At 43.4% G+C, this 24,099-nt stretch overlaps 1 protein-coding gene across 2 annotated transcripts; it reads left to right on the top strand.

The window, feature by feature from the left end:
* The first annotated feature begins 1,649 nt into the window (after positions 1 to 1,649).
* Positions 1,650 to 23,318, top strand: hdac9b (histone deacetylase 9b). Of its 2 annotated transcripts, none has more exons than XM_076109310.1 (11): positions 1,650 to 2,530; positions 9,101 to 9,342; positions 9,715 to 9,880; positions 11,080 to 11,203; positions 11,320 to 11,441; positions 16,075 to 16,206; positions 16,544 to 16,659; positions 18,145 to 18,267; positions 18,831 to 19,008; positions 19,142 to 19,356; positions 21,218 to 23,318. In XM_076109310.1, the coding sequence occupies exons 1-11, from the start codon at positions 2,422 to 2,424 to the stop codon at positions 21,554 to 21,556; spliced, it is 1,866 nt and encodes a 621-aa protein (XP_075965425.1). In that variant the 5' UTR covers positions 1,650 to 2,421; the 3' UTR covers positions 21,557 to 23,318. The 2 variants fall into 2 exon arrangements, with proteins under 2 accessions (XP_075965425.1, XP_075965424.1); XM_076109309.1 differs by having other exon boundaries at positions 9,715 to 9,881; positions 11,072 to 11,203.
* Positions 23,319 to 24,099: the final 781 nt, after the last annotated feature.

The raw sequence follows: 24,099 nt of genomic DNA, 5'->3' as shown, positions 1-24,099 counted from the left end.
CCTCATCAGCCTCAGGAAGCTCGTTATAAATAAAAAGTGTAGGTTAATCGCTGCTAACTTGTCCCAGTGAAAGGTCGCCTTTTTATTTATTTTTAAGGAGCAGTAGGTCAGGTTGACCAAGGGTATTTTCTGGGAACACATTATTCATTTGTACACAAGTGCAGACAAAGGAGTTTTTATTGTGTAATAGTGAAAAATCACAGAAACAAAACCCCTGTAAAAACAGCAAGAAACAGGAACATTGCAAAATGTTGTCCTTTTTTATTTTAGGTCTAGGACAAAATCACATTATCATGTCATATAAATAGGGATTCCATTGTCATGATAATTGTTGTTCATGTGACGGCCGCATACTTCCTCTTTTGATCAATCATGCCTGTGTTCAGGGAGGCCGGGTCAGAGCCTGCCCGCTCTGACAGAAACCGCGACAGATGGAGCTCTGGGTCTGCAGCCATCATTACTTTGGACTTGAAGGCGTGTTGTCTCTCACACTATCTTACCCGACTTGACTGCCAAAACTCATTTGCAAAGATCAGGAGTTTGCTAAATCTGTTCAACTGAAATGTGTCACTGAGGGGAGATTGGAGTAATCATTTCTTGATAGATTTTCCCCATGTTGCTCCATGACTCCCTCCCTACATGTTTGTGTAAATCCATCTCTCAGCTATTAGAGTAAACAAAGATGAAAACTACATCATTTAGATTAAAAAAAAAAAAAAAAAAAAGTTTTAGTTAGGAATCAAAACAAATGCATGAGTTATCTTGCTTCTGTTTATGAATAATCAAGTAGCGAAATATTATGCATTAGCTTCAGAGTTGTTCTTATGTCTGGGGCGAGCCCGCAAGCTGTGCATTTCCTTCTCGGCTCCTTAGTTGCGCTGTGATAAAAGGATTGAGGGGTTAAATGTTTGTCCAGCTGAAACAACACGGTAAAACTCCTTCTCTGTGTCTCTCTAGCCAAGTCGTCAGAGCTCAGGACCTAAAAATAGCCGTGCTGGCTCCACGCCCCTGGCTGGGGGACAGGTCAAATTATGAAGGAAGATGAAAAATTTAAAGGCACAGGCTGCTCGGCCGCAAACCCAGCCCTGCATCCGTGGTCAGATAGAACATTTGACTTGACTTTTATGAGCTGGAGTCACATTATATTAACTACAGATCTCGGCCACTTTGGGAATGTAATATTAATTGAAAAAGTCCTGAAGCTACTTGGTGCTTCAAAATTCAGTATTCAAGTTCTTGAGATGCTCTTCATGTGTACTGTAGTGCTCTGTTTGTAAATTTTAAAATCCCTGCTTTACACTGTATCAAGTGTGTTTCAAATGGGACGTGTAATCCCGAAGAGGTGTTCTTGACACAGTTTGAGAGGTTTGTGTAATTGCGTTCATGCTGTCATAGCATCTTACAGTTGGCTTCTTTGGCTAGCTGAAAGCATGCTTCCTGAGCAGCAGTACTGATACACACTGAACCTCACACACACACACACACACACACACACACACACACACTCGCTAATGCAGTGAGGTTACACTCCGAGTCTTTAATGAACACCGTGTTCATCTTGGTGTCTGGCTTGACTTAACACATCTTGTTGGGTTTTTGTCACACTTGCAGATTTTCACCTAAATGCTATTGCCATTTGTATTTTTTTGTAGTTTTGTGAATCATACAAAAGACGAAGCTTGCAACACCTTTGCCATATCGTACACTGCACAGAGGTGAACGTTACATGTGCATCTTTCAGTACATCAAGGCAGACACGGATCGTTCCACCCATGTACCTGAGAGAACAAAATGCAGACATAAATAGAGTGAGTGAGAGAGAGAGAGAGCGAGAGGGAGAGAGGAACCAAGCCTCCATCTGCAGAGAGGGAGTCAGGAGACGTGCCTTCTGGCAGGAGCAGAAGAAGACAGCTGTGTTTGGTGTGGTATTTTTAAACGCATCAATGCTGCTCCAATCCCCGCGCCTCGCCTGACCTATTTTTAGCCAGGGCTGGCCATTGTTCTATTTCTGTCACCTGTGGGCCACGCAGTTGTTGATTCACATGCAAATGAAGCTTTGCTCCCTCCCTGGCTTGCATTCACTGCCTCGGCGAGGTGCTCAGCGCACAGTTCACGGCTCAGCTTTTACATTTTTTTTCTCAGTCTTTGCTCAGACACTTTGTCGAGGAGAGGAGAAAAGACCACAGACTGAGAGAGGCAGATACGACTTGGCCATCTTGTCCTGTAACTGTGTTAGTGTTTAGGCACGGGAGAGCGGCAGCCCTGCAGAGAGAGAGTGTTGCTGCTCTGCGCTGAGAGCGGTGTATCAGAGGAAGGGAGAGCGTTGCCTGTTGTCGCGGTCTCTCCCCTGAGTGGCTGAGGGGTGGCTCTTGGTGACAGGAAACGCTCGGCTTGCAATGAGACCTGAGCGCTGAGTGGAGTATGCTGCAGACGATTTACGAGGGCGAGTCAAGTTTCTCCACAACAGAAAGGCGCGTCGGACACCAGCAGTTCCCCAACCAGAGCAAGATGCACAACGTGAACAACTCAGGTGATCACACAGCCCGGCGTTTCTCCTCCTTTTGAGGAATCTCCGTTTTTTTTTTATCCTTCTTTTTCCCTCCCTCTTTGCATTCCAACCTCTCCCTCTATCTCTGAATCTCTTCCCTACTTCTCTGCTATTTCACATCGTCTGTGCCTCTCTCGCACACATTCACTCTGACTCTCTCCCCCTCTCTCTCTCTCTCTCTCTCTCTCTCTCTCTCTCTCTCACGTACTCTCAACTCTTTGCGCTCAGCCAGTCTCTCATTCTGTGTGAAAAGAGAAGTCAAAGCTTCTCAGCACAGCACAACGTGGTGGGATCAGCCGCTTCTTCCTCAATCAAGGTATTTGCTCTTGTGATGGTAAACGCTGCTTCATGAGTTGTCTTTCTCAGTGGGACTGTTAACTTAATCTGTGTTAAAAGATGCCATGGAAAGAGTTAATAAAGTGTATTTAGGATGCATAGAGTGTTGTTTTTTTTAACTAAAATGAGGAAATGTGTGAACACTATTGCCATGCTCTATTTGCCTGAAATGAGTCACTGTGAACATGAAAGGGATGTTGTGTTTCGCGAGCTTCCATGTCAGCGTGCACTTTTTAGGGAACAGAAAAAAACAACTGTGACAGAAATTGTGAAGGCACAACTGAAAGGTTTCTCTCAGGACATTTACCACAGACTGTTTTTTGACCCGAGGATTGAATTTGAAGAGGACATGGCTGACATCAGTATGAGTAACATCTATTCACTCCGGATGAGTCACACCTTTTCAGCATGTAAGCTATTGATAAAATGTGTAAATTGTCTCTGGAAATGACGTCAGCGTTGAGGCATTGCGCTCCGTGAAAACATTATCATGTGAGGGTTTCACTGAGAAGCATTGTGAGAAAGTGCGGATGAAGTCATGTGACTAATTTACTGAACAATGTATTGTCACTGCAATACCTACAATTAGTCAACAGCAAAAGGGGGAGTTAAAAAAAGCACAACCCTAAGCCTGACTTCAGGAGAGCAACACGGGTGACTGAAAACATCCAGAGGCAGTGGGCTAAAAACGTGAGGAGATTTAAAATGGGATGACAGGGAGATGACACATTCCCTCTGTGATCTCTGTCAATAGAGCGCGTTATTTGACTATCAGGCTACAGGAGCAGCAGAGGAGGCTTTCTTCTTCTTCTTCTGCCGTGAGCGGCCTGTGAGCCAAACAACAGACAGACCGAGCGCCTGAGTTCAGGCTCCTTGCTTATTCTGTGGGTCAGCTATTCTTAGGTGAGTTATTTTCAGCTTATGGCATTAGCCTGCTAAGATTAGGCGTCTGTGCGTTATCATTCCATCTCGGCATGCTCCCGATATAACGGCGGTTTGGAACAGATATTTATAGAGAATTCTGTCATTTGCCTGTTTTAATTTGTTCTTTCCATTTTATAGTAAATCACGTGACAGTGACTCCAGAATGCCTTTGAATGAGTTTGCTGGATGTCATGTGAGTGTTGTTGGCAGAGCAGACACATTGTCTCTAAAACAGACCTGGTGGGTTTATTATGTGCTGTGTATTATTGTTTTAGGATATGAATCTATTGTCACGATTGTTATTTGGGAAGTGATCCTTTGTGAATTGTTTTCTGAAGCAAACTTCTTGACATTTTTATGTTTTACATCTTTGTTGTTACATTTCAAGTGCAACATGAAACTAAAGGGCATATTTTTATTTAGATTAGTGTCAGTAACATCAATGGTTTCCAACAAGGGAAAACTGATTATTCCCCCCCCCCCCCAAGTGCAAAATATGTAAAATAGTACAACAAGCTCCCTTCAATAAGGACCTCTCAGATAATAACAGAGCGGCTCTTTTCAAGTCCTCTCGTCTCCGTCCCGTGTCCGTTCAGGCGGCCTCACTGTGTGTTTTAGAAGAGGCCGTGCACAATAACACACATGAATATCAGATTTGGTTTCAGTATTGCTTAACAGCTTAACAGTGGCTCATTATACAAATGATTAAGTTATTGTTTTAAATAATTGAATAGTGTGTTGAATAGAAAGCCCAACTTAAAATACAGTATTTCTTTCTGTTGATGTTGTATTAGGTAGAGCACAGTTTATGGCTTGTGTTTCATCAGTGGGACTAAGGATACTTTTCCTTTGGTTGGACGGTCGGAGTGTTTGCTGTTGCTCAAAGCATTAAGGCTATTGACTCTTTGTGATTGATTTATTAAGATCTGATGCCAATGTTGTCCACAGAAGGATGATGATAAGATATTGTCAGAGGGACTTGGATAGAGATTTGATCTTTGTCCTTTAGTGTCTGTGCTGTGAGACGGTTTGGCATGATGGCGGTGCGGGAGACGGCTGGACCCCTGGCTCCCCTCAGCGAGCGGCCCGTTGTGGTTCAGCTCGGCCCTCTGTCTTTAGTAGATAGCCTGCAAGCCGCAGCTCTGGCTCAGCTGCAAGGACGAGCCCGAGACTTAAAAATAAAGACCTGTTTTTTTTGCTTCCGACATGCCAGCTGCTCAAAATAACAAGGCACTTAATGAGAGATCCAGCGCCACATTCCAGTCCCAAGCATCAGCTTATTTTTGCCCTCAAACATCTTCTGTATCTCTGGTTCTATTTATACTGTCAGACGGGGAATTTAGATCAGCAACAATCTCAAGTGCACACTGAATGCACACAACATACAACATGCTCAAAGTGTAAACACAAAGTGGGCCGTATGTTTAAATCTGTGAAAAGCAGGCTACTCAACCATAACCATATTTTACACTGTAATTTGGTACATTTTATTTGACTTTTTATTTGGTGATAAGATTTAAACAACAAACAGAACAGATGATTGTCAACAGTGTTGTTTTTTTTAACTTCTTGCAAATGTAACTATTTCTATTACTATACTTCAATTACTATTCATCAATTAAATAATCAGAATGTTTCTGGATAAACCTTAGCTTTCACGGTATGTATGCAAGACGTTCATTATTATTACCCCAAAACACCTCCAAGGAATATTTATGATTGGAAACATTACTTTTGTTCAAACACCACAGGGCCCCTTTAACATCCTGTGAGACAGTTGATCAACACTAAACACAATGTGTTTGTTGTGCTAAAACAACTTAATCTGAATAACGTTAGCCTAGTTCAGTGACGCCAAACATTATTTCTAGGTGCAAACTAACGTGTACGGGTGTAAGAATAGCTGCTTATATTCAGCAGGTTATGTTTACAATGTTAATAACTCCTTTCTCAAAATAGTTATCACTTTATGGTCTAGCGGGAAAGAAGTGATAATATTTAACGATGTGTATCTATGTATTGCATACTCCTCACATGTGATAGTAATGTCACAGGCGATGTGTGTCTATTCTCTCTCCGGGGTGGGAAGCCTGTTAATGTGGCCTGAGGCAGAAAAAAGACAGCCATCCAACATCTCAAATTAAGGCTGTGATTGTCACTCCAACCACCACCAAGGCTAATGAGAGGCACATCGGTTATAGAAATAAACACTTTGGGGACACTGGCGGTGCGACGCTGCAGTGGGAGTGTGCTCACAGGCTGTGAGTCACCCTATCCCCCCTCGGCAGGCCCTCCACAGGGAGGAATTTGGGCATGGGGTTAGGGTGCTTGTTGCTCCCTTGTGCTAAAAACAAATTTGGGACCTGTCATTCATAAATCTCCTGTTAACCAGGGCCCAGAGACATGTCTGTGCACTTTCCACCAATCAGGAAGCACCTCACTTTCACCCCCCCAAAAAAACTATTCATATCAAGGGTCAGGATCGTGAATGGCGGCGTAGGACCAGGAGGTGACAGGCTCTCGTTTGCGAGCGATCATCTCAGAAAGTGGACCAAAAGTTAGATAAATGCAACACTGCGCTTTTATTTCTGCCCGTGTTAAATTGAGCAGGCGGCCTCGCAACTGTGACAGTCTTTCGCACATTGTCTATATTAAGATCCTGCTCAGAAAAGCATTTATATTTAGCCCTAGTTACTGGTGGTTCCGTATTCTCCTCTGCCTCAGGAGTATTTCTGTAATATAGAAACAGCCAATTTGAGTTTCAGGTAGTTTCAGCGCGTTTTTGTGGCAGTTGATACAGAGACAGAGGCATATTTTTACCTTTCCTCTGTTCCAATCAGCTCAGAGAATAATCGCGTCAGTCAATCGTGGGGAATGTAAGTTGTAAATGATTTATTAGGTCGGGGCTTCAGTGGAGCTACCTTTAGGACCTTACTATGTTTCTTCACCGCTGTCATTTCATCCAGCGACACAGTGGACACGAGTAGAACAGCCACACGAGGTTGTTGTGGTTTCCTCAAGGGCCATCTCATACAGTCTTGGTTATCAAAGGAGGCTTAAGCTTTCACACTACTCCTCTTCCTCCCCCCCCCCCCCCCCCATCCTGTTAAACCACTGTCTGAGATTTCTTGATGGAGGCTCAGCTTGATGTGCTGATCAAAGTGGAGATCCTTAATGCCAGTCACAGCGAGGGTACAGAATGAAATACGAGATTAATTAGATATCTCGGTGGTGAATTCTCCGAAGACAGCAGGTGTTTTTTTGTTGTTGTTGCTATATTTAGGTCCATTAGGCAAAAGTATAGCACTACGGCTGTCTGACTCTCTGATCCCTTCAATGGTTCACAGGTTCTCATCGTGCCCCTGGAACAGGAGAGTCCTCTGTCAAGTACTTCCAAGCTGAGATTAATATTCCCTGTCAGGAGAGAAGGGTTTGTTCTACAGGTGCCTGCCGAGACGCTGCCCTCCTCTGTCATTTCATGGGAGCTGTTTTTAGAACACAGAAAAAGAAGAATCACAGTACGGGAGTCCCCTCGAGCTGTCTCCACTCTTTGAACATGTTTTAAGACAAGTTATCACTGAATCTCTGCAGTGTGTGTGTGTGTGTGTGTGTGATGCTTTCTATCTCTCTGTGCTGGGGACTCCTTTCTTATATACGAGCTGAAAAAAGCTGATATAATAGTCAACATGTCACATTGCCCACTGTAGACAGGAGATGACATGCGGTGAGACTCGATATCTGCAGGATGGGGGGGGGGGGGGGGGGGGGGGGACGACATAATTACGTCGCCGGCGTTGCCATGGCAGCGGCAAGTTAGGGTGGTGGATACAAGGGTGTGGGGGTTGTCACAGACCAGGATTGCGCCACTTGCTTTTATGTTTCTATTTATAATCATCACCGCGCGCATACACAAGGAATGGTGGCAATGAAAAACAGGCTACAGGACAAAACAAATGGGCGCCAGTGAGCTTCACAGCATCAGTGAGCAGGAGGGCACTTCTTCTCAAGTGATGGCTACTGTAGACTGACTACTTTTGGCAGGTTTAAACTCCTTTTTATTGGCATTTCACTGCAGTTTATGAGGGTAAATGCATGACAGGATTGCCACCAGGTTTATTTATGTCAACATGTAAATTGTTAACATGCTAGTTTTTCCTCTCGTGCTTCCCAAATAACAGGTGGTGTAGTAACAGTGCTTGTGTTTGTTCCCTCAAATGTGACCCGTGAGAAGATTACAGCAATGAATGCACTCAATAAATCCCCCCCCCCCAAGCCACTGGAATTTTAAGTAGGTTTGAATATTTCTCTGGTCTCAAAATGGAAGAGACATTATAGAGTCCGGACACAGCGTACCCTTCCTTGAATGTCACGTCACGTTCAGCATAATTAACATGTCATTTTGACATTTGACATTTTTTTTAAACAGTTCAAAGATGTGATTCTGTTGAAAGAAAAGCTGTTCTTACTGTAGCAACTAAAGACAGTTGAGAGGTTGAGAACAAGCATGGAAAAAGATGAAGAGAAATAGTGTACAATCACTAATCATCCTCTGTGGACTAGAGAGATGAAGTAGCCCTGTCTCCTATGTTCTTTACGGGCAATCGATTTTCTCCGTGGAATAACCTATATATAGAGCTCGGAGGCCGCAGGGATGCCCTCCCACTTTGTATCTGGCAGTTACTTATAATGGAGGTAGTTGTCAAAGACAAAGGCAGTTCTTACAGATGCACACATCGCAGCGTCTGCACTCAAGAGCAGAGATGGAAAGATCACAGGAACATGAATTCAGGCTCACACTACTTCGCCTTGAATCATTTACGTTAACAAGGGATAGCTGCATGGCTCATGTGGCTGAGAACAGGGAAAAGGACTCTCTTTATTTGTTTATCAAACAGTGGGAAGATAGGATTTATTCAAATACTTTAAAGGACCACTTCAACATTTCGTGCCAAACGTCTATTGAGTCTGTTATAGAGCTGCTCCCAGTAGACTGTACTGACGGATGTGATCCCATGTTTGTTTATAGAAACTATTATAATTGCAGGTTTGTGAGGATCATGAGAGAGAAAGCTGTGCTCCTCATTTCTGACCCTTTTTTTCCCTCCCTGCTCTTTATTTATTTTTTCATTTTTAAAGCTCCAACTCTCTTTTTCAGAATCCTAATTTCCCTCCTGAACCTAACTCAGTATACAAATATACTATAAACAGCCACCTCTGGTTGCATACAGAGAAAAGTGCTAATTACGGGACTGACCCATCTCTTTCTCTCTTTTATTCTCTCTGCTCTCACAGTGGACATTAAGCCAGACGTGGCGTTGGCTGTGGAGTCCTTATCTCCATTGGACCTGCGTACAGATCTGAGGATGCTAGGGTCCGGCTCTGACCCGGGACTGTGGGAGAGGCAGCTGCAGCAGGAGCTGCTCCTCATTCAGAAGCAGCAGCAGATCCAGAAGCAGCTACTCATCAGCGAGTTCCAGAAGCAGCACGAGAAGCTGACCCGTCAGCACCAGGCTCAGCTCCAAGAGCACCTAAAGGTCAGCGTGGCACTGAACTGTTTGTGTGGAGGACAGCACAGCAGTGTGCCCAGTGGCTCAGCACATCAGCACAGTGTACAAAACAGAAGAGCACAACACCACATGGCATACTGCAGATCAGTGGAAAACATTAGAGCTCAGGACAACATCACAGGGTGCAGAAAGAGAAGAAACAACTCAGCACAGCAAGGCAGGGTGTTGAGCAATACATCACAGAACAGTGTGAGTTGTGTTCTTACAGACGAGCACAGAATAGTCCATCACAGCAAAAATATCTACCGAAGCTCACATAAGCCACTGTAGTTTTAAAAACTGTATTTGTCAGTGTGCTCTCTTCATGCTGAGTCGAGGCCTGCGTTTTTTTCTTCTCAGCTCCAGCACGATCTCCAGGCCATGAAACAGCAGCAGGAGCTTGCAGAGAAGGAGCGTCGTCTGGAGCAGCAGCAGCAGAGCCAGCAGGAGAAGGAGCAGGAGAGGAATCGGCGAGAGCAGCATGTTTCCAGCCTGATCCTCCGGGGCAAGGAGCGCTCCCGAGAGGGTAAGAGCTCGACGCAGCCATCATCACCATCTCCTTAACATCAGGGGGGGAATTAGGTGTTTTGAGAAGCCCCGAGGCAAAGGAAGCATGTGGCCCCAAATCGTAACCCTCGACTATTTCCAATATTCTTTTAATGCATTATCATAGAGTGGGGTCTAAGCAAAAATATACATATAACAGCTGGATGTGAATGCTTTACTGTAGCTCAATGCTCCACTCATATATTCACATTGGTTCATGTGCATGTTCAGTTATCATCATTATCACAAGGATGATAGCCATCGAGTCATGTGGCAGGATCAGTATAGCCTTTGTAAGAATGTTAGCCATAATTTAGCCATAACATTCTATTTTATTGAAATAAAAGGAGGGTTTTCAACTAACATAGCCTGATGTTAGATTGTGTAACAGCAAAAGCTACTCATCCTGTCGTCCACATCAATATATTTACTAAACGTTATTGAAACACCCACACAATATTTGATAAAACTACCTTCAAAGTGCTAAGATCAAAATAAAACAAATAAAGTGTTAGAGGATCAGCCCTCCAAAATAAAACAAGTTTCTCTCTTTTAGATTTTATTTGCCACGGTCTTTAAATATCCAGTGGAGAGGCAATTTAGGTTCATATCCAACAATATAATAATGATGATGGTGATGATGACATGGTACTTAACCAGTTCATGCAACTGATGTCATGCGGTTGTCCAATGACATTTAAGCTGAGAGTTTAGGAGAAAATGTCTTTCAATAGCACGATGAAAATAGCCTCAGATATAGTGTTTCATTTCTGTTTTTACCTTATAGCTAATAATAGAGATATTTATGACTTTGTCAAGTCAGGTAATTCGAAACTGTGACCTGCAACTGTAACCCTCCAATGGGAAAGAATATCTCTGCAGTATCACTGTAGCATTTGAAACTAATATAGTGCTCTCAGACCACCAGGGGGAGATCTTCATACATAAATTGTGGCTGCCGGGGGAGCTATTGTAAACTCAATTTGAAGATATAAAAGAGGGAAAAAGAGAATGAAGTACTTCAATTCCAGTAAGTCATTTGTGATACAGGAGAATGAAACAGGTGAGGGAATCTGTTACAATATGGTGGATGTTTGATTCCTAACAGGCAGTAATATATCAGGAGTCAGAGCCCTAGGGTAACCCCAATCCCGTTGGTTCCGTCTTTTGGCCTCACAGGGGCTGTGGCAAGTACCGAGGTGAAGCAGAAACTCCAAGAGTTTCTGCTGAGCAAATCAGCGAAGGACCCTGGAAGCAATGGAGTCAATCATTCTTTCATCCACCACCCAAAACTCTGGTACACGTAAGTATTTTCTGTTGCTTTAGCGTGAAAGAGTGCGATACAAATACAGAAAGTACATGTAAATCACATAGAAATACGATCCACATCATACATGTGATGTGTTTTTGTGTGACTAGGTCCTCTCACCACACATCACTGGACCAAAGCTCTCCACCTCTGGGCGGCACATCCCCCACCTGCCAGTACCGTCTGCCGTCACCCATGGAGAGCAAGGACGACTTCCCCTTGAGAAAGACAGGTTTGATGATTTCCTCACACACACACACACACACACAGCACAGACATGAAAATGCAAATATACATAAATCTACACAGACCTAATTAAAGAGATGTGAGCATGAAGATATTGCCTCGTATTTGTCATTTTCCATTTCCTACGCTGCGTTATAAATACACACGTGTGCGTGTGTCTTTATGACCCTTGTCAATCAAGAGGTCGGTGTACCCATGGAGTATTTCCTGAGGTTGCTGATGACCTGCTAATAACATCAGTTAGGCTCATTATGTACCCGGCCCCTCCTCCGCATCCCTCCAGGGCTCTACACTAAAAACTTTCATAAGAGGTGACGCATGCCAGAAAAGTAACTTAAACCTTCCTTATTCCTATTTGGATTACTCTAAAACACACATGTAACGACACAGTTTAATTGTATGTTTTCACTTCACAAGTTAAAATTTTAATTAGTGTTCGCCATTATTTTTAAAGGAACTACATTTGTCCCTATGTTACAATAATAAACCAAATTCCTTGGCCTCTTTTAGCGGTTTAGTGGGTAATGGGAGAATTAAAGCGGATTAATTTCTCCTGAGTTATGGGCTTTAAAAGCTATTTTGAAAAGACACAGGTTCCCACCAAAAAGCAGCTCAGGTTTGTTGGTTTAAAGTTTGAGCAATCCTTTGGGGATGCTTGTATAAATAAGAATAATTCCTGCCTCTTGGTTTGAGCGAGCACAAGCTCGCTAAGCTAAATACTTCATAATTCAGCAATGAGGTCACCGAATTACTTTATGTCCTTTTCCTTTCTGTGTCTCTTTAGATTACATTGGAAAACAATTATACTTGTTGAGTTATTTAACTGCAGGCTTGTCATGTTGCATGTATACACAATTTAGAGATCGGGCAAAGGAATTATGTCTTGTAAAATAAAGTCACTGCATGGCAGGACAACACATTAGAAAGGTAAAGGAAAGCTTTGAGAGCTGTGTAATCTATTTCAATCACACCACCTTCAGAACATGCCTCCTGTAAATACATATTTACATTTCTGGGACATGTCTTTAGATCCCGAAGGTAATGAGTTGCTTGATGAGTATAATAACCAGTTAAAGACAGAGCGACTGTAAGTGGTAGGAGTGCTTGCCTTTTGCTGTGAACACAAAGAAGCAGGTTTAAACAAATAACTGGACGGATACAATTTCAGTCTCAACATTTTCATCCTTTAATTCATGGTGAAATCATCTCTCCATTTCTGTGCCCGCCTGTCTTGCACTGATAAAACTATTTCTTGCTCTTCAGATTCCTGAATCTATATGTGGTCATTTCCTGCTTAGGCCTTCCTCCCCCACTTCCTGTCTGTCTTCATTAAGGTCCTCTGAGAGCTTGGCACCCGAGAGGGACGCACAAAGGTAGTGTTGTTCCCTGAGCCACGAGCTGTCACTGATAGCTGATTGGCAGGTGTTGCAGAGTTAAGACGGGAACAGGCAGGATGAACCTCGACAGGACTGTTTTGTTTAAGCAAAGATAGCTCTCTCAAAACAAAAGTGGAGATGACTCCAATGCTCCACGTCAGACTCCCCACTGCTTTATCTGGCCTGAGGGCCGAGCGCCACCTTTCTCTGGTTGAGGTTCACAATGATGTACATGTAATATATATTGCTTAACACTTGGTGGTCAATAAGTATCTTTTAACATTGAATAGAAAAATAGCCTCAATCCATTTTAAGCACACTATTATTATGTTATGTTCAGGTGTAGACATTATGATAACAATTTCAACTATGGATCAGTACGTCCGGTAAATATCCCATTAAAGGAACAATCTGTGCTTTGAGATTTCATTTGGGTGTCCCATTAATAGTTATGTCATCCTTCAAAACACAGTTTAGCTGTAATGCCCTTGGCTTTACTCCACCCATTCAAAAAGCAAGTTAAAGAATTTCACATAATTAACTTGTTTACTCGCTACATATCCTCTTTGTTTCGCTTCCAGGGCCCAGAATAGAGCGCACCGAGGGCATGCGATAGTCTGTTGCAAGAATAGTTGCAGCTTAGCAGCAGGAAGTGCAACACCCTCTCTGGTCTTGACCCGGTTAGCCAAATGTGTGCATTCAGCAGGTGCAGGGAAGATTTTCAAAAATAATCCCATGAAAGTGTAACTGTAAAGTATATCAAAGTAAATTGTGTGTAATATTATCTGATCTTGTAAAGAATAGAAACATTTAACTTGCTAATCTTAAAACACAGAATGCCTCAAATCTTAGCTTTGCGTTTATGTTGTTAAAGGACCAGCAAACACTGACCGTTAATTCATCAATTTCAGGACCACTTTAAACCAGAATGTCAGAAAAATGCGTGGCAGGCTCTTTATGTACAGAACACACACCTCAGCTTTCCACGCAGCCATCTGTGCAGGTCCAGGCTCTAATGGACGAAGGCACCCACAGTGACAGCACGGTTTCTTATTAAGCGGCGGAAGCGTAACGCATTCACTTGCACAGCCACCAGCTCTGCAGCACCACTTTCAGATGTAATAAGGTGATTGATTTATGACTCTGGTATATTGGCGCCATCACTGTCTGTTTTCGTTCACTGAGAAGCTGGAGCAGAAACGACCCAGGTGTTCAAGTGTATGAGCTCTGCAGCCGCCATCGTTGCCTCCTGTTGCATCGTGCATCGGGGCATTTTTTATTTTATTTTTTCCACGGAGACCAGCGAGAAAGTGTTTGTTCCCGAGGTGCTGTCTGGCGTTCCCGTGGCGACCAATTGGGATGCATATATAGCTTGGTGGCAGCGGTGTGTAAAAATAGAAAGCAATCAAGGCAGCAGTGCGTGAAGTAGATTCATACGACTCCCAGCAGCATTTTCTCTCCATTTATCTCTCCTGCCTCTTTTCTTCCTCCCTCGCTCTCTTTCATTCTACCTCACACCCACAGGATTAGAGGTCTGTGCCACGTATTAGGGAAGAGGGTTTTGCTGCTTTTGACAAAAGCCAGAAATAGCAGCATCCAGCCCACTCTCCTATAGCTGTGCCCCCCCCCCCCCCCCCCCCCCCATCACCGCTCCCTCTCCTCCTCCCTGCAGTGCTCCCACGTCACAGCCCCACTTCCCTATGGATCGCTGTATGCTGTACACATCGCAATAGACCTATTTAATTATTGATCTGAGCTAAATAATTGAAACAGGTTGGCTATTGTGTAACAGGTTTACATAACTTGAATACAGCTTTGTGCTCTGGCTTTCAGTCAAAACACCAGCTGTTATTCTGCTGGTTTATGTGAGTGTATAAGGCTAGCTCTGTGATTTCATGTCCACAGGGTTGATGGGAAGTCCATATGAGACGTATTGACCCAGTGAGTCACTGTCACTGTGAGCACGACTCAACTGTCAGGCACAAAAGCATTCACATAACAGATGCTTACATTATTAAAGATGATTTCTTTCTCTGGATTCAACCTCATTGCAGCTCAATGCATTGTTTGCATTATATATAATATGTCATGATTTACCTTGTGCAAGACACTCATTGGTCTGTAATATTATATATTATGTAACTCAAGCCTAATCTATAGTTATTGTTCATTACTTACACCCTGAATTACATTCACCAAATTAAAGGGGAATAAAGAAAGATAACTTAATTAGTTCCTGTTTATGCCCCTGTTTAGTAGTTACACTTTAGTGTTAGTCCCGTTCAAAGAATGGCATAAGTAAATAAACATGAATAAATAATTAATTCTTTATTGAGCTATTCTCACCGCTTTGTTCAACCTCTTAAATTCAATGTCATCAAACGAGGCTTTGTTTTGGTACTTGAGAGGTGTTACTCATCTGTTGTGTGTAACAGTGTGTGTTCCATTGAGGTTTAAAAAATGATTCAAGAATTTGAAATGGAACAAAATGCGAATTTTTGACAAATGTCCTTAAATCCATCATTCATTAATGCTAGTTGAGAAGTTTGAAAGCAATATGTCTATTGTGAAAAATAGTGCATCGGCATTTCTGTTAACACTGTATAGGTCAAGCTGTGCGTGTGTGTGTGTGTGTGTGTGTGTGTGTGTGTGTGTGTGTGTGTGTGTGTGTGTGTGTGTGTGTGTGTGTGTGTGTGAGACTTTGGAGTGTGTTCAAACTCTGTATTTGGGTATCTCTGTTTTGCATTAGGAGGGGGGGGAGAGCTTGAAACATCTGCCATGTTTTTGTGTTATTTTAACTGTTGCTACTGTATCAGACTGTGGTCACCAGGGCGGCAGGTAGCGGACTATTTCACTTAGAGCCTGTGTGTTGCTCAACCTAATTTAGTCCAGATGAGGTGGAAATGGGCCCAATCCTGACTCATTTAATTTATCTGAAACATACTCTGAATTTCACTGAAACTGAAATCGTTACATGTCGAAGCGTGACAACATTGCTTATTTTTTAACTGACTTATTCCTTATTTCTCTTTTAGTCTTCTCTTATTTTACGGCGTCATTATTTTCTTTGATAAGGTTAATTTCACTCAGGCTGTATAAAAGCACACCGTTTGACTCTTTAAAAATTATCATAACACACTCTCACGTTTGTATAATTTATCTCCATGTGATGGGGCTTCTTTATTGTCCACATAGTGTGAATTGAGACTAACGTAAAAAAAATGTCTGCTCTTTGTCTTTTAGCCTCTGAGCCCAACCTGAAGGTACGATCCAGACTCAAGCAGAAGGTAGCAGAGAGGAGGAGCAGCCCGATGCTCAAGAGAAGAGATGGAAACATCATGACTCCATACAAGAAGAGGGCTCTGGAGCTAATGGGTGCGTTATATTTGTTGAATTTTCTTTTTCCCTGTTATCACATGTGCGGAATATTGTGTCCATCCTATTATCTGCTGTTTAAAGTGTTCTCTGAAAACAATACAAGCCTGTTCTTTAGTGGTATTGTTGCTTAGCTGCATAGTAATCAGCCAATTTGCAATTCAGTAGCATATTATGGTCATAGCATCTTTATGTAAGAAGGACCATTGTAATCAGGCAGCCATGACCGTACACATTAAACTGTTGTGAGGCCGCAGCTGTTATGCAGAGCCTCTGTGTGTGTTGTGTGCGGAATGTGAGCATGCATACTGTGTCTAACTCCTTGATGTTTTCGTAGACCCTACGCCCACTAACAGTGCCCCTGGCTCCGGCCCCAGCTCTCCCATAGGGGCCTCTAGTGCCTTGGGGGCAGAAAATGGACCCTCCTCTCTGCCTACTACCACAAAAACTGAGGTATGTTTATAAATCATCAGCACTGCTATCGACTTGCCAAAATACGAAGCAAAAGTCCTACTGCTGATGTTATTCTGCAATGGAAATCATTTGAATATCAAAACTATATACTTTTATGTCAGGGTACTAAATGCCTGTCTGCCATCCCGCTCGCAGCTATAAAAACAGCCAGTTGTCCTCTTGTCTGTTCCACTCCATTGACAATGACTCCCCACACTGACGTTAAAGAGGCACAGCTTGACCCACATGTCTGATTACCCCAAGTTTACTTGCATAAAGATGACACATTATGTAGTGCAAAAACAACAGTAGGAATTAATGCTGCACATTTTATTTTTTCTATCCAACATTTTTCTTCCAGATGTGCTGCACAATGAGTTTTATGTTTTGCCAAAAACAAAACAAAGAAAAAACATCTTTAGTTTGGCTGCAAGGTTGCTGTTGGCTTGTCATTGTAGTCCTGTCATTGGCTTGGCGGCGAGCCTCTTTTGAGTTGTTCGGAGGCGTTTCCCAGTAGATTCACGGCTGAGTTACTGACCAGCGCTCCCCTTGGACCGAGCTCACAAAGCAGACCATTATAGAGGGTGGCAGATATGACACATCTCTGAACAATCCTAGCAGAGCAGCTGTGTTTTCCTTAACCGTCGCTGTTTACTCTCCCAGGGATGTCCAGCGACACAGAGAAGGGGGGAGACGCCCTGACATCGGGCTGAAGGTCGGGGCTTGGGGGGGGGAGACGGTTTAATTGATATCCCAGGCACTAGTAGCCAAAGACACCCACATGCTAACAACACAAATACACACGATTGCTATTGTATCAGCCCCAAGCTGAAAGCCATTGGTGGACGGTGGGGCCTGCCCGTAGACCTCATGCCTGTTGCAAAAGCAAGGCATGTTTGTGCACCGTTACATTAGGTATCCTTTTTCAGAGGGAACGGGTCCCCTGGGTCAAATATGGGCCGGATATCCACATACAGGTCACTGAGTACTGGTAGGGGTTGGAAGGATAAACATGGCTGTTCCAAAACCACATGCTGGTCCGCGGCTCTGCTGGGTACAGGAAGTATGCCCCAGTGCTGATGTTCTCTGGGAGAGTAGCCTGAGGGTGGGGACCACGGAGTAGGAACAGGCAGCAGGCCGACTGGGGGCTGAAAAAACTGAGGGTGGAGCGGTAGATTTAGAGGTTTGCAATGTTTTATATATATATATATATATATATATATATATATATATATATCAACCTCCCTGGTGCCATTCTGTGAAGCTCCAGGAAACTGTTGCTGCCTGCCACACCTTTTATATCTATTACAAAAACTCACACCTTTCCTTCTGGAGCACGGAGGGCTTGTTGTTCGTCATAGTGCATTAACGTTTATGCCGCTGCTCGTGTTGCCTTTTGAAATTGTCCACAGTGGGATTTCTAAATCAGCCGCCTTCTCCTAAATCTCTCTGTCTTCCCTCTGTCCTGTGTGTTTTTCGATGCAGAGATGGCCTTCACAGCCGAGATTGTTCCGACCCGAGGGCTCTGTGTCGATGCTGAGCTTATACACGTCTCCCTCTTTACCCAACATCTCCTTGGGGCTTTCAACTGCATCCTCACCCATTAGTGTAAGTACAGACTTCTTTTATTCAATATCCTTAGATAACCGTGTTTGTTTTACATTAAATAACATATTGTTTAACACACCAGTCTTGTGGTTCAGTGGTGGTCTAAGTTGTAAAAGCTGCCATCAGTGGCTGCCTGAGTTCTCTGTGCGGCCACAGGTCACTGACCTGTGGCCCCAAATGATTTTATCACCCTTAGATAAATATTGTTCTGCAGTGTCTTGTGTCAGGCGTGCGCTTATCTTCCCCTATTACCTCATTCATCACAGCGTTTAAAGAGGCCAAGTCCATTCAAGTGCAACTCCTGATAGCACAGCACATGATATATCATCTTTTAGCTCTTTGGCACATTCCACAGAGGCCTGTTCATCCGCTACAGGAACCTCTTACCATTGAGTGAATCATTTTCATTCACAAAAAAAAAAAAAGCAGTAGTATTGAATTTGAATAATGAAATGTCACATTTCCTACAAACGATAATAAGTAACGAACAAGCCCAATGCACAGCATATGTAGCATGATTTAAAGATTAACCGTTACTTTATTATCTTTGATGCTTCTCTCAGGCCGCCATGGGGTTGGGGGACAGATCGACAGAAATTAGGCATGGGCTGCCCGGGCACCTGCTGGGCCCTGTGCCCCTTCAGACAGGCCTGGAGTCTAAAGTGAGCCCCAGTCACCAGGCCCTCCTCCAACACCTCCTGCAGAAGGAACAGATGAGGCAGCAGAAGATGCTCTCCTCTGGTTAGACTGCCTTATTTCATGTTATACATTACATTACGTTGCACTACACTACATATTGCTATGCTATAAATTAAAAGTACAATATGACATCAAAAGAAGCCTAATACTAGTTTTGATTGTTTTGTTTTTCAAGGCCAGGGCACCATGTCATCCCACCCTCAGTCCCCTCTGGCCATGAAGGATCGCCCCTCCAGCAGCCGGCCCAAACTACCAAAACACCGGCCCTTGAACAGGACCCAGTCAGCGCCGCTGCCTCAGAACACTCTGGCCCAACTTGTCATCCAGCAGCAACACCAGCACTTCCTGGAGAAGCAGAAACTGTACCAGCAGCAGATCCATATAAATAAGGTATTGTGCTGTTCATCGAGGATTTTGACTTTCAGATTTCTTTTCGCAGCATTCTCTTTTTCCTCTCAAGGTCTCAGGAGGTCTTATTTTACTGCAGGGAGTCTGATTTAATCATTTTAAGAACACAAATGCTGATCTATTTATAGCGTTTTGTAAAAGCATTCTGCGGCAGCTCAGGGTTAGAGACCCGGGCTGTTGTCTGTTCTTCCCAGGAATCCCGGTGTTGTTTCTGCAAAAGCAAAGAACTTCTGCCTTGACTTCAAATGGGAGAAGAAATGCTTCCCCTGCACTAATTATGTTATCATAGCTTAAGGCATCGGTGCCGTTCACATGCTAACTCTGTGAAATTCAATTCAGCTGAGTTCAAATGAACGAAAAAGTGCCCAGAATACATTTTGTTCCTCTGTGGCAATATTTATGTTTCTGTTCGCCGGCTGAGGTGACCTCGCAATACACAGAGTGTAATTATTCTGGTGAGGGACGTGTGCGAGGTGGCAGACACTGTGAAAGGCAGCATTGTGTGAGCTCTCATACTGATGTGTCCCAACGCTGGGAACCATAGAGCAACTCTCACCTAGAAGTCATAAAAAGCACAAAGCACCACAAGCACTTATTGAGCAGTACGGATACAGCTTTCACCGTAACAAACCGTTTCAGTTTGAAGTCCTCTGTAAAAACTAAAAATGATAATAAAAATAACAATGAAATCAAGTTTAATATCAGCTGTAATTATTGAAAAGTCCTCACTGAAGTCGATTTGATTTGAAAAGAGCTTTGGAATAATTGCGACATCTTGTCTAGCAACACATACGCATGCCCTGCTCTCATCACTCAGGCCAATGAGATCGCAAGTAAATCCTCTTTAAGTGGAGGTTATAAATGGCCCCTAATCAGGGATGAGCCCTCGGTGTTTATTGAGAGGGATCGCCGAAACATTGCCCTAATTAATTTCCTAGCAGAGGCTGGTCCACGGTTGTTTTTAAACGTCCTTCAGTGCCTGCAACAGTAGGGGGCACTAATGGAAGTTTACAAGAGCTTAGGGATTTTAGGAAGTGGTATGGACAGTGTGTACTAATGCCAAGCTAAGGAGGCTAATTCTTGTAGCTGAAAGGATATTTATATACATTCTGTAGACAGTAATGTTGCCGGTTAGCAGCAGGGGTAGGCGCTCCAGCTCTTGGAGCCCTCTTGTGGCCGACTAATCAAATCATAGCACCATTACATTAGCAGAGCTGCGAGACACTGAAACATCCCTCTGAGTAGAGTTCTTCTGTCTGGCTCAATTTCAACTCAAATGCCTCCGTACCTGCTAACAAATCATTAATTTGCTCTATCGGCTTTTTAACCGGCTTTGATGTCCCCAAAACTGACAGTTGCAACTGTTAATACAAATGAATACTGTCTGTGATTGATTGAAAGACTTTTTGATGTAAGTAAGATAAAACGAAAAAAAGATTTGAATGATAGCCACAATTTACATGCGAAAACACGATCTACCATTGGCAAGATCTTCTGAACTGTACACTAATCCACTTATGTGGGTCAGCGACAATTATCCAGTGTAAGAAGAGCACTCCCATTTAGCAAATTACAGTGTTCACAGTATAGTGTATGTTTCCCTCACAGTTTGTTTTGTTTCTTTTTTCAACATCAAGATAGTTTGGGGAAAAAGCTTAGAATTATTAAATGTCTATGACTGTTTTTCTGATAATCTTTGGCTGTATTTGCGTGCTTAATGTCGTTCATGTGGCAGAAATCTCACTGGATATTCTTTTTTGCTTTGCTCTGATGAATGTTTGATTTGTTGAGGATCACTGGCTGCAGGTTATCCTCATTAATGTGGAGCCAATGTGTTTTGCAGCTGCTGTCCAAGTCCATTGAGCAGCTACGTCAGCCCAGCGCACACCTGCAGGAGTCGGAGGAGGAGCAGGAGGAGCAGCAGCACCACCGAGAGCTGACGGAGAGCATGCAGGAGGACCGGCTGCCCCCTGGAGGAGTCATCCGGAAGCACACGCTGAGCAGCAGCAGCAGCAGCGGCTCGAGCGGCGAGCTGCCCGACGCTCACTACGGGGTCATCAGGGTCAAGGAGGAGCCGGCGGATAGTGAAGACGAGGCCCTGACCAATCAGGGCTTAGAGCCAGAGCAGAGCGCCTATCTCCACCAGGTCAAAGGACGACTGGTGATAAGAGCCATGATCTGAGAAGGGAAGAGGATGAGATCACACACTTGCAACATTCGCAGATAAACAAGTCTCTACAAAGATGTGCATCTACATCCCTTCAGTTTACACACACACACACACACACACACACACACACACACACACACACACACACACACACACACACACACACACAGTATACACACACAGAGCAGCCATTGCACAGTAGGCCGGCTCTCCCTGTCACGACATATGACCCCTTTTCACTCAGCTGCAGCCCACACTCTAAGACTCTCTGTTTGTGATTTTTGTGTAGTGATCTCTGTAAAATATGTCACTCTTATGTATATAATATGAAGACAATTTAGACCGTTCTTTTTAAGAGCTGCTTTGATCTTAGAGTCCGCTCAACTGACAAAAAGGCTGTATGTACAAATACTGTGGATTCAGCATCAAAGATGATTTCTTGAGGGAATGTTAAACAGGTGTACAGCTTTGAAGAGCCAACTTATGTTCCCATTCTGTACATTTTTTGCCATGAAACATTTGAATGCTCTTCTATCCAACTTTGGGAGTCATCGTAGAGTCTGTTAAGGAATTTGACACACTACACACTCGCTGTTCTCAAATATCTGTTATGATCTTCCACGTTAAGTGGTCTCAGAGCTGGAACAGTAATGAACATCTGTCTTAGAGAGAATGTATACTTAAATCCTAACTGAGGACTCTCCCTTAGGGCAGACTTTTGCGCTAAGAGCGATATTGCCGTTGGAATATGGTCCACTGCTCATGTTGAAATTTGAAGGATAAAGCACTAAAGCCCCGCTTGGGTGTGCAGGCATCTCCAAACACACCGCGTGTCTCCATGCCTCTCTCTCTCTCTCGGAGCGGTCCCAGAGCCGGGGCTCTGTGTTAAGCCGAGCTCTCCTCCCTCTGGGTCCGAATCAAAGCTCGGCGGGTTCCTGCCCAGCTTTCAGCAGAGGAGCCAGACAGAGAGAGAGAGAGAGGGCTGGGCAGGAAATGCCTTGTAGAAGCCAGGAGTTGGAGTGATTCATGTGTGCAGGAATGTTGAGAGAGGAGGACCTCGGGTTTGAGGAGTCCAAGGGGCCAGGCTTGAGAATTGATTTACTGTCGAGGCGAATTACAAAGTGAGTGGGGATATGGTTAAGGGAGTCCCTTTTTAAAGGGAATCGCTTCCTACGTATTCCCTCGTGGCATGCTTACCTCAACATGCAGGTTTGATGTTACCTCAATAAAAAAATAAAAAAAGACCCCGACAGGACCTTGCTTCTTCTTTTTCTTTTTTGAGCCTGTTTTCCCCTGAAAGTGCCCATTGCGACATGTATAGTCCGTCTTAAAGTGATGAATCAAATGTATTGCATAGCCGTAAACCTTCCTGTTTCATTTGTACCGTTGACTAAATGTAAAAAAAAGCTAGTATGAGGTTCTGTGTTTGGTTTCATGAGAAAATCAAAACTGTCTAATGTCTAATACTGTACATTCAGATTGTCCGGTTTTAATGTTTTTAGTGTAAGTAAACCCAATCAGAACAATGTGAGTCTTGTTGTCTTGATGAGAACCCCTTTGCTGCCGGGGGGTGGGGGTGGGGGGTGGGGGGTTGGGGAATCCTGTGGTCTGTTCATAGCAGTTTGCATTTCTTCTCTTTCTTGCCTTGTGTGATAAACCGTTCTTTTTTAAAAATAAAGTTAATTTACCTCTGACGTTCTTTTGCAGATTATTTGTGCATATGTACATCGTATTAAGAAGTTGCATACAAAATAAAGAAAGCAAAAAAACTCCATTAAGTCTTTCAAAAGCATTCAATTCACAAATTACACTCTTCATACTTCTGACAACATCATCTCAAATGGGCTGCCTAAACCTTTAGCCCAGCATGCTTTTCCCACACTAGGTCCTATAAAGCTATTTATTTTCAGGGGATCTTTGTAACCCTTTAAAGGGAGCTTAAGAGGCTTTCAAAACACGTCTTTGATGTTAGCAAGCAAGGCTTCTTGTGGCAGTATTAGAGCAGTCAAGATAAGGTGAGCTGTGCGAGAGGGTGATATATTACTTGCGCAGATTCTTTCAAACCAAGCTTAAGAAAATTTCACAGCAAGCTTAGTTCATGGGACTGGCCTGATATGCTATACACGCAACGATGAGACTGGAAGAGTTCACTCGCAGTCTAATGTTGCTCTCTGCTCAACACCACTCTGAGAACATCTTTCAAATGACAATGGGGACCAAGTTATGTTCATAGAAAGTCAGATAGCCTGCTCTGTGCTGTACATTGTACATGATGGCTCAAGACTTTAGAGAGAGTATTATATAAAACAAAACATTTTGTACAAACTTATTTAAAATTCTTTCGGAGCTCCTGAGGTATTTTCACAAAGGTGAAGAGTTACTTCACAGTCGGAAGTATTTGACTTAAATGAGACACTGACTCTTTCTTAAGTAGTTTCCATCTGTCTTGGGCTTCAGGCCCTTGTGATTTTAAATGAGCTGTTACAAAGGCAGAAAAAATAACGAAGCCCAAATCCATCTGCGCTGCCCCTCCCCAGCTGCCCACAGAGCCAGTT

The sequence above is a fragment of the Anarhichas minor genome, unplaced genomic scaffold (assembly GCF_050575085.1).
Source record: "Anarhichas minor isolate MPS153535 unplaced genomic scaffold, ASM5057508v1 ptg000041l, whole genome shotgun sequence".
NCBI lineage: Eukaryota > Metazoa > Chordata > Actinopteri > Perciformes > Anarhichadidae > Anarhichas > Anarhichas minor.
Note: the sequence above shows the minus strand (reverse complement) of the source record. Positions and strands in the feature narration are given on the sequence as shown.

Coding starts and splice junctions, on each gene's coding strand:
- hdac9b (XM_076109309.1), top strand. CDS start 2,422: ATGCTGCAGACGATTTACGAGGGCGAGTCAAGTTTCTCCACAACAGAA. Junction 2,531..9,100: donor GCACAACGTGAACAACTCAG/GTGATCACACAG, acceptor CTGCTCTCACAG/TGGACATTAAGCCAGACGTG. Junction 9,343..9,714: donor AGCTCCAAGAGCACCTAAAG/GTCAGCGTGGCA, acceptor TTTTCTTCTCAG/CTCCAGCACGATCTCCAGGC.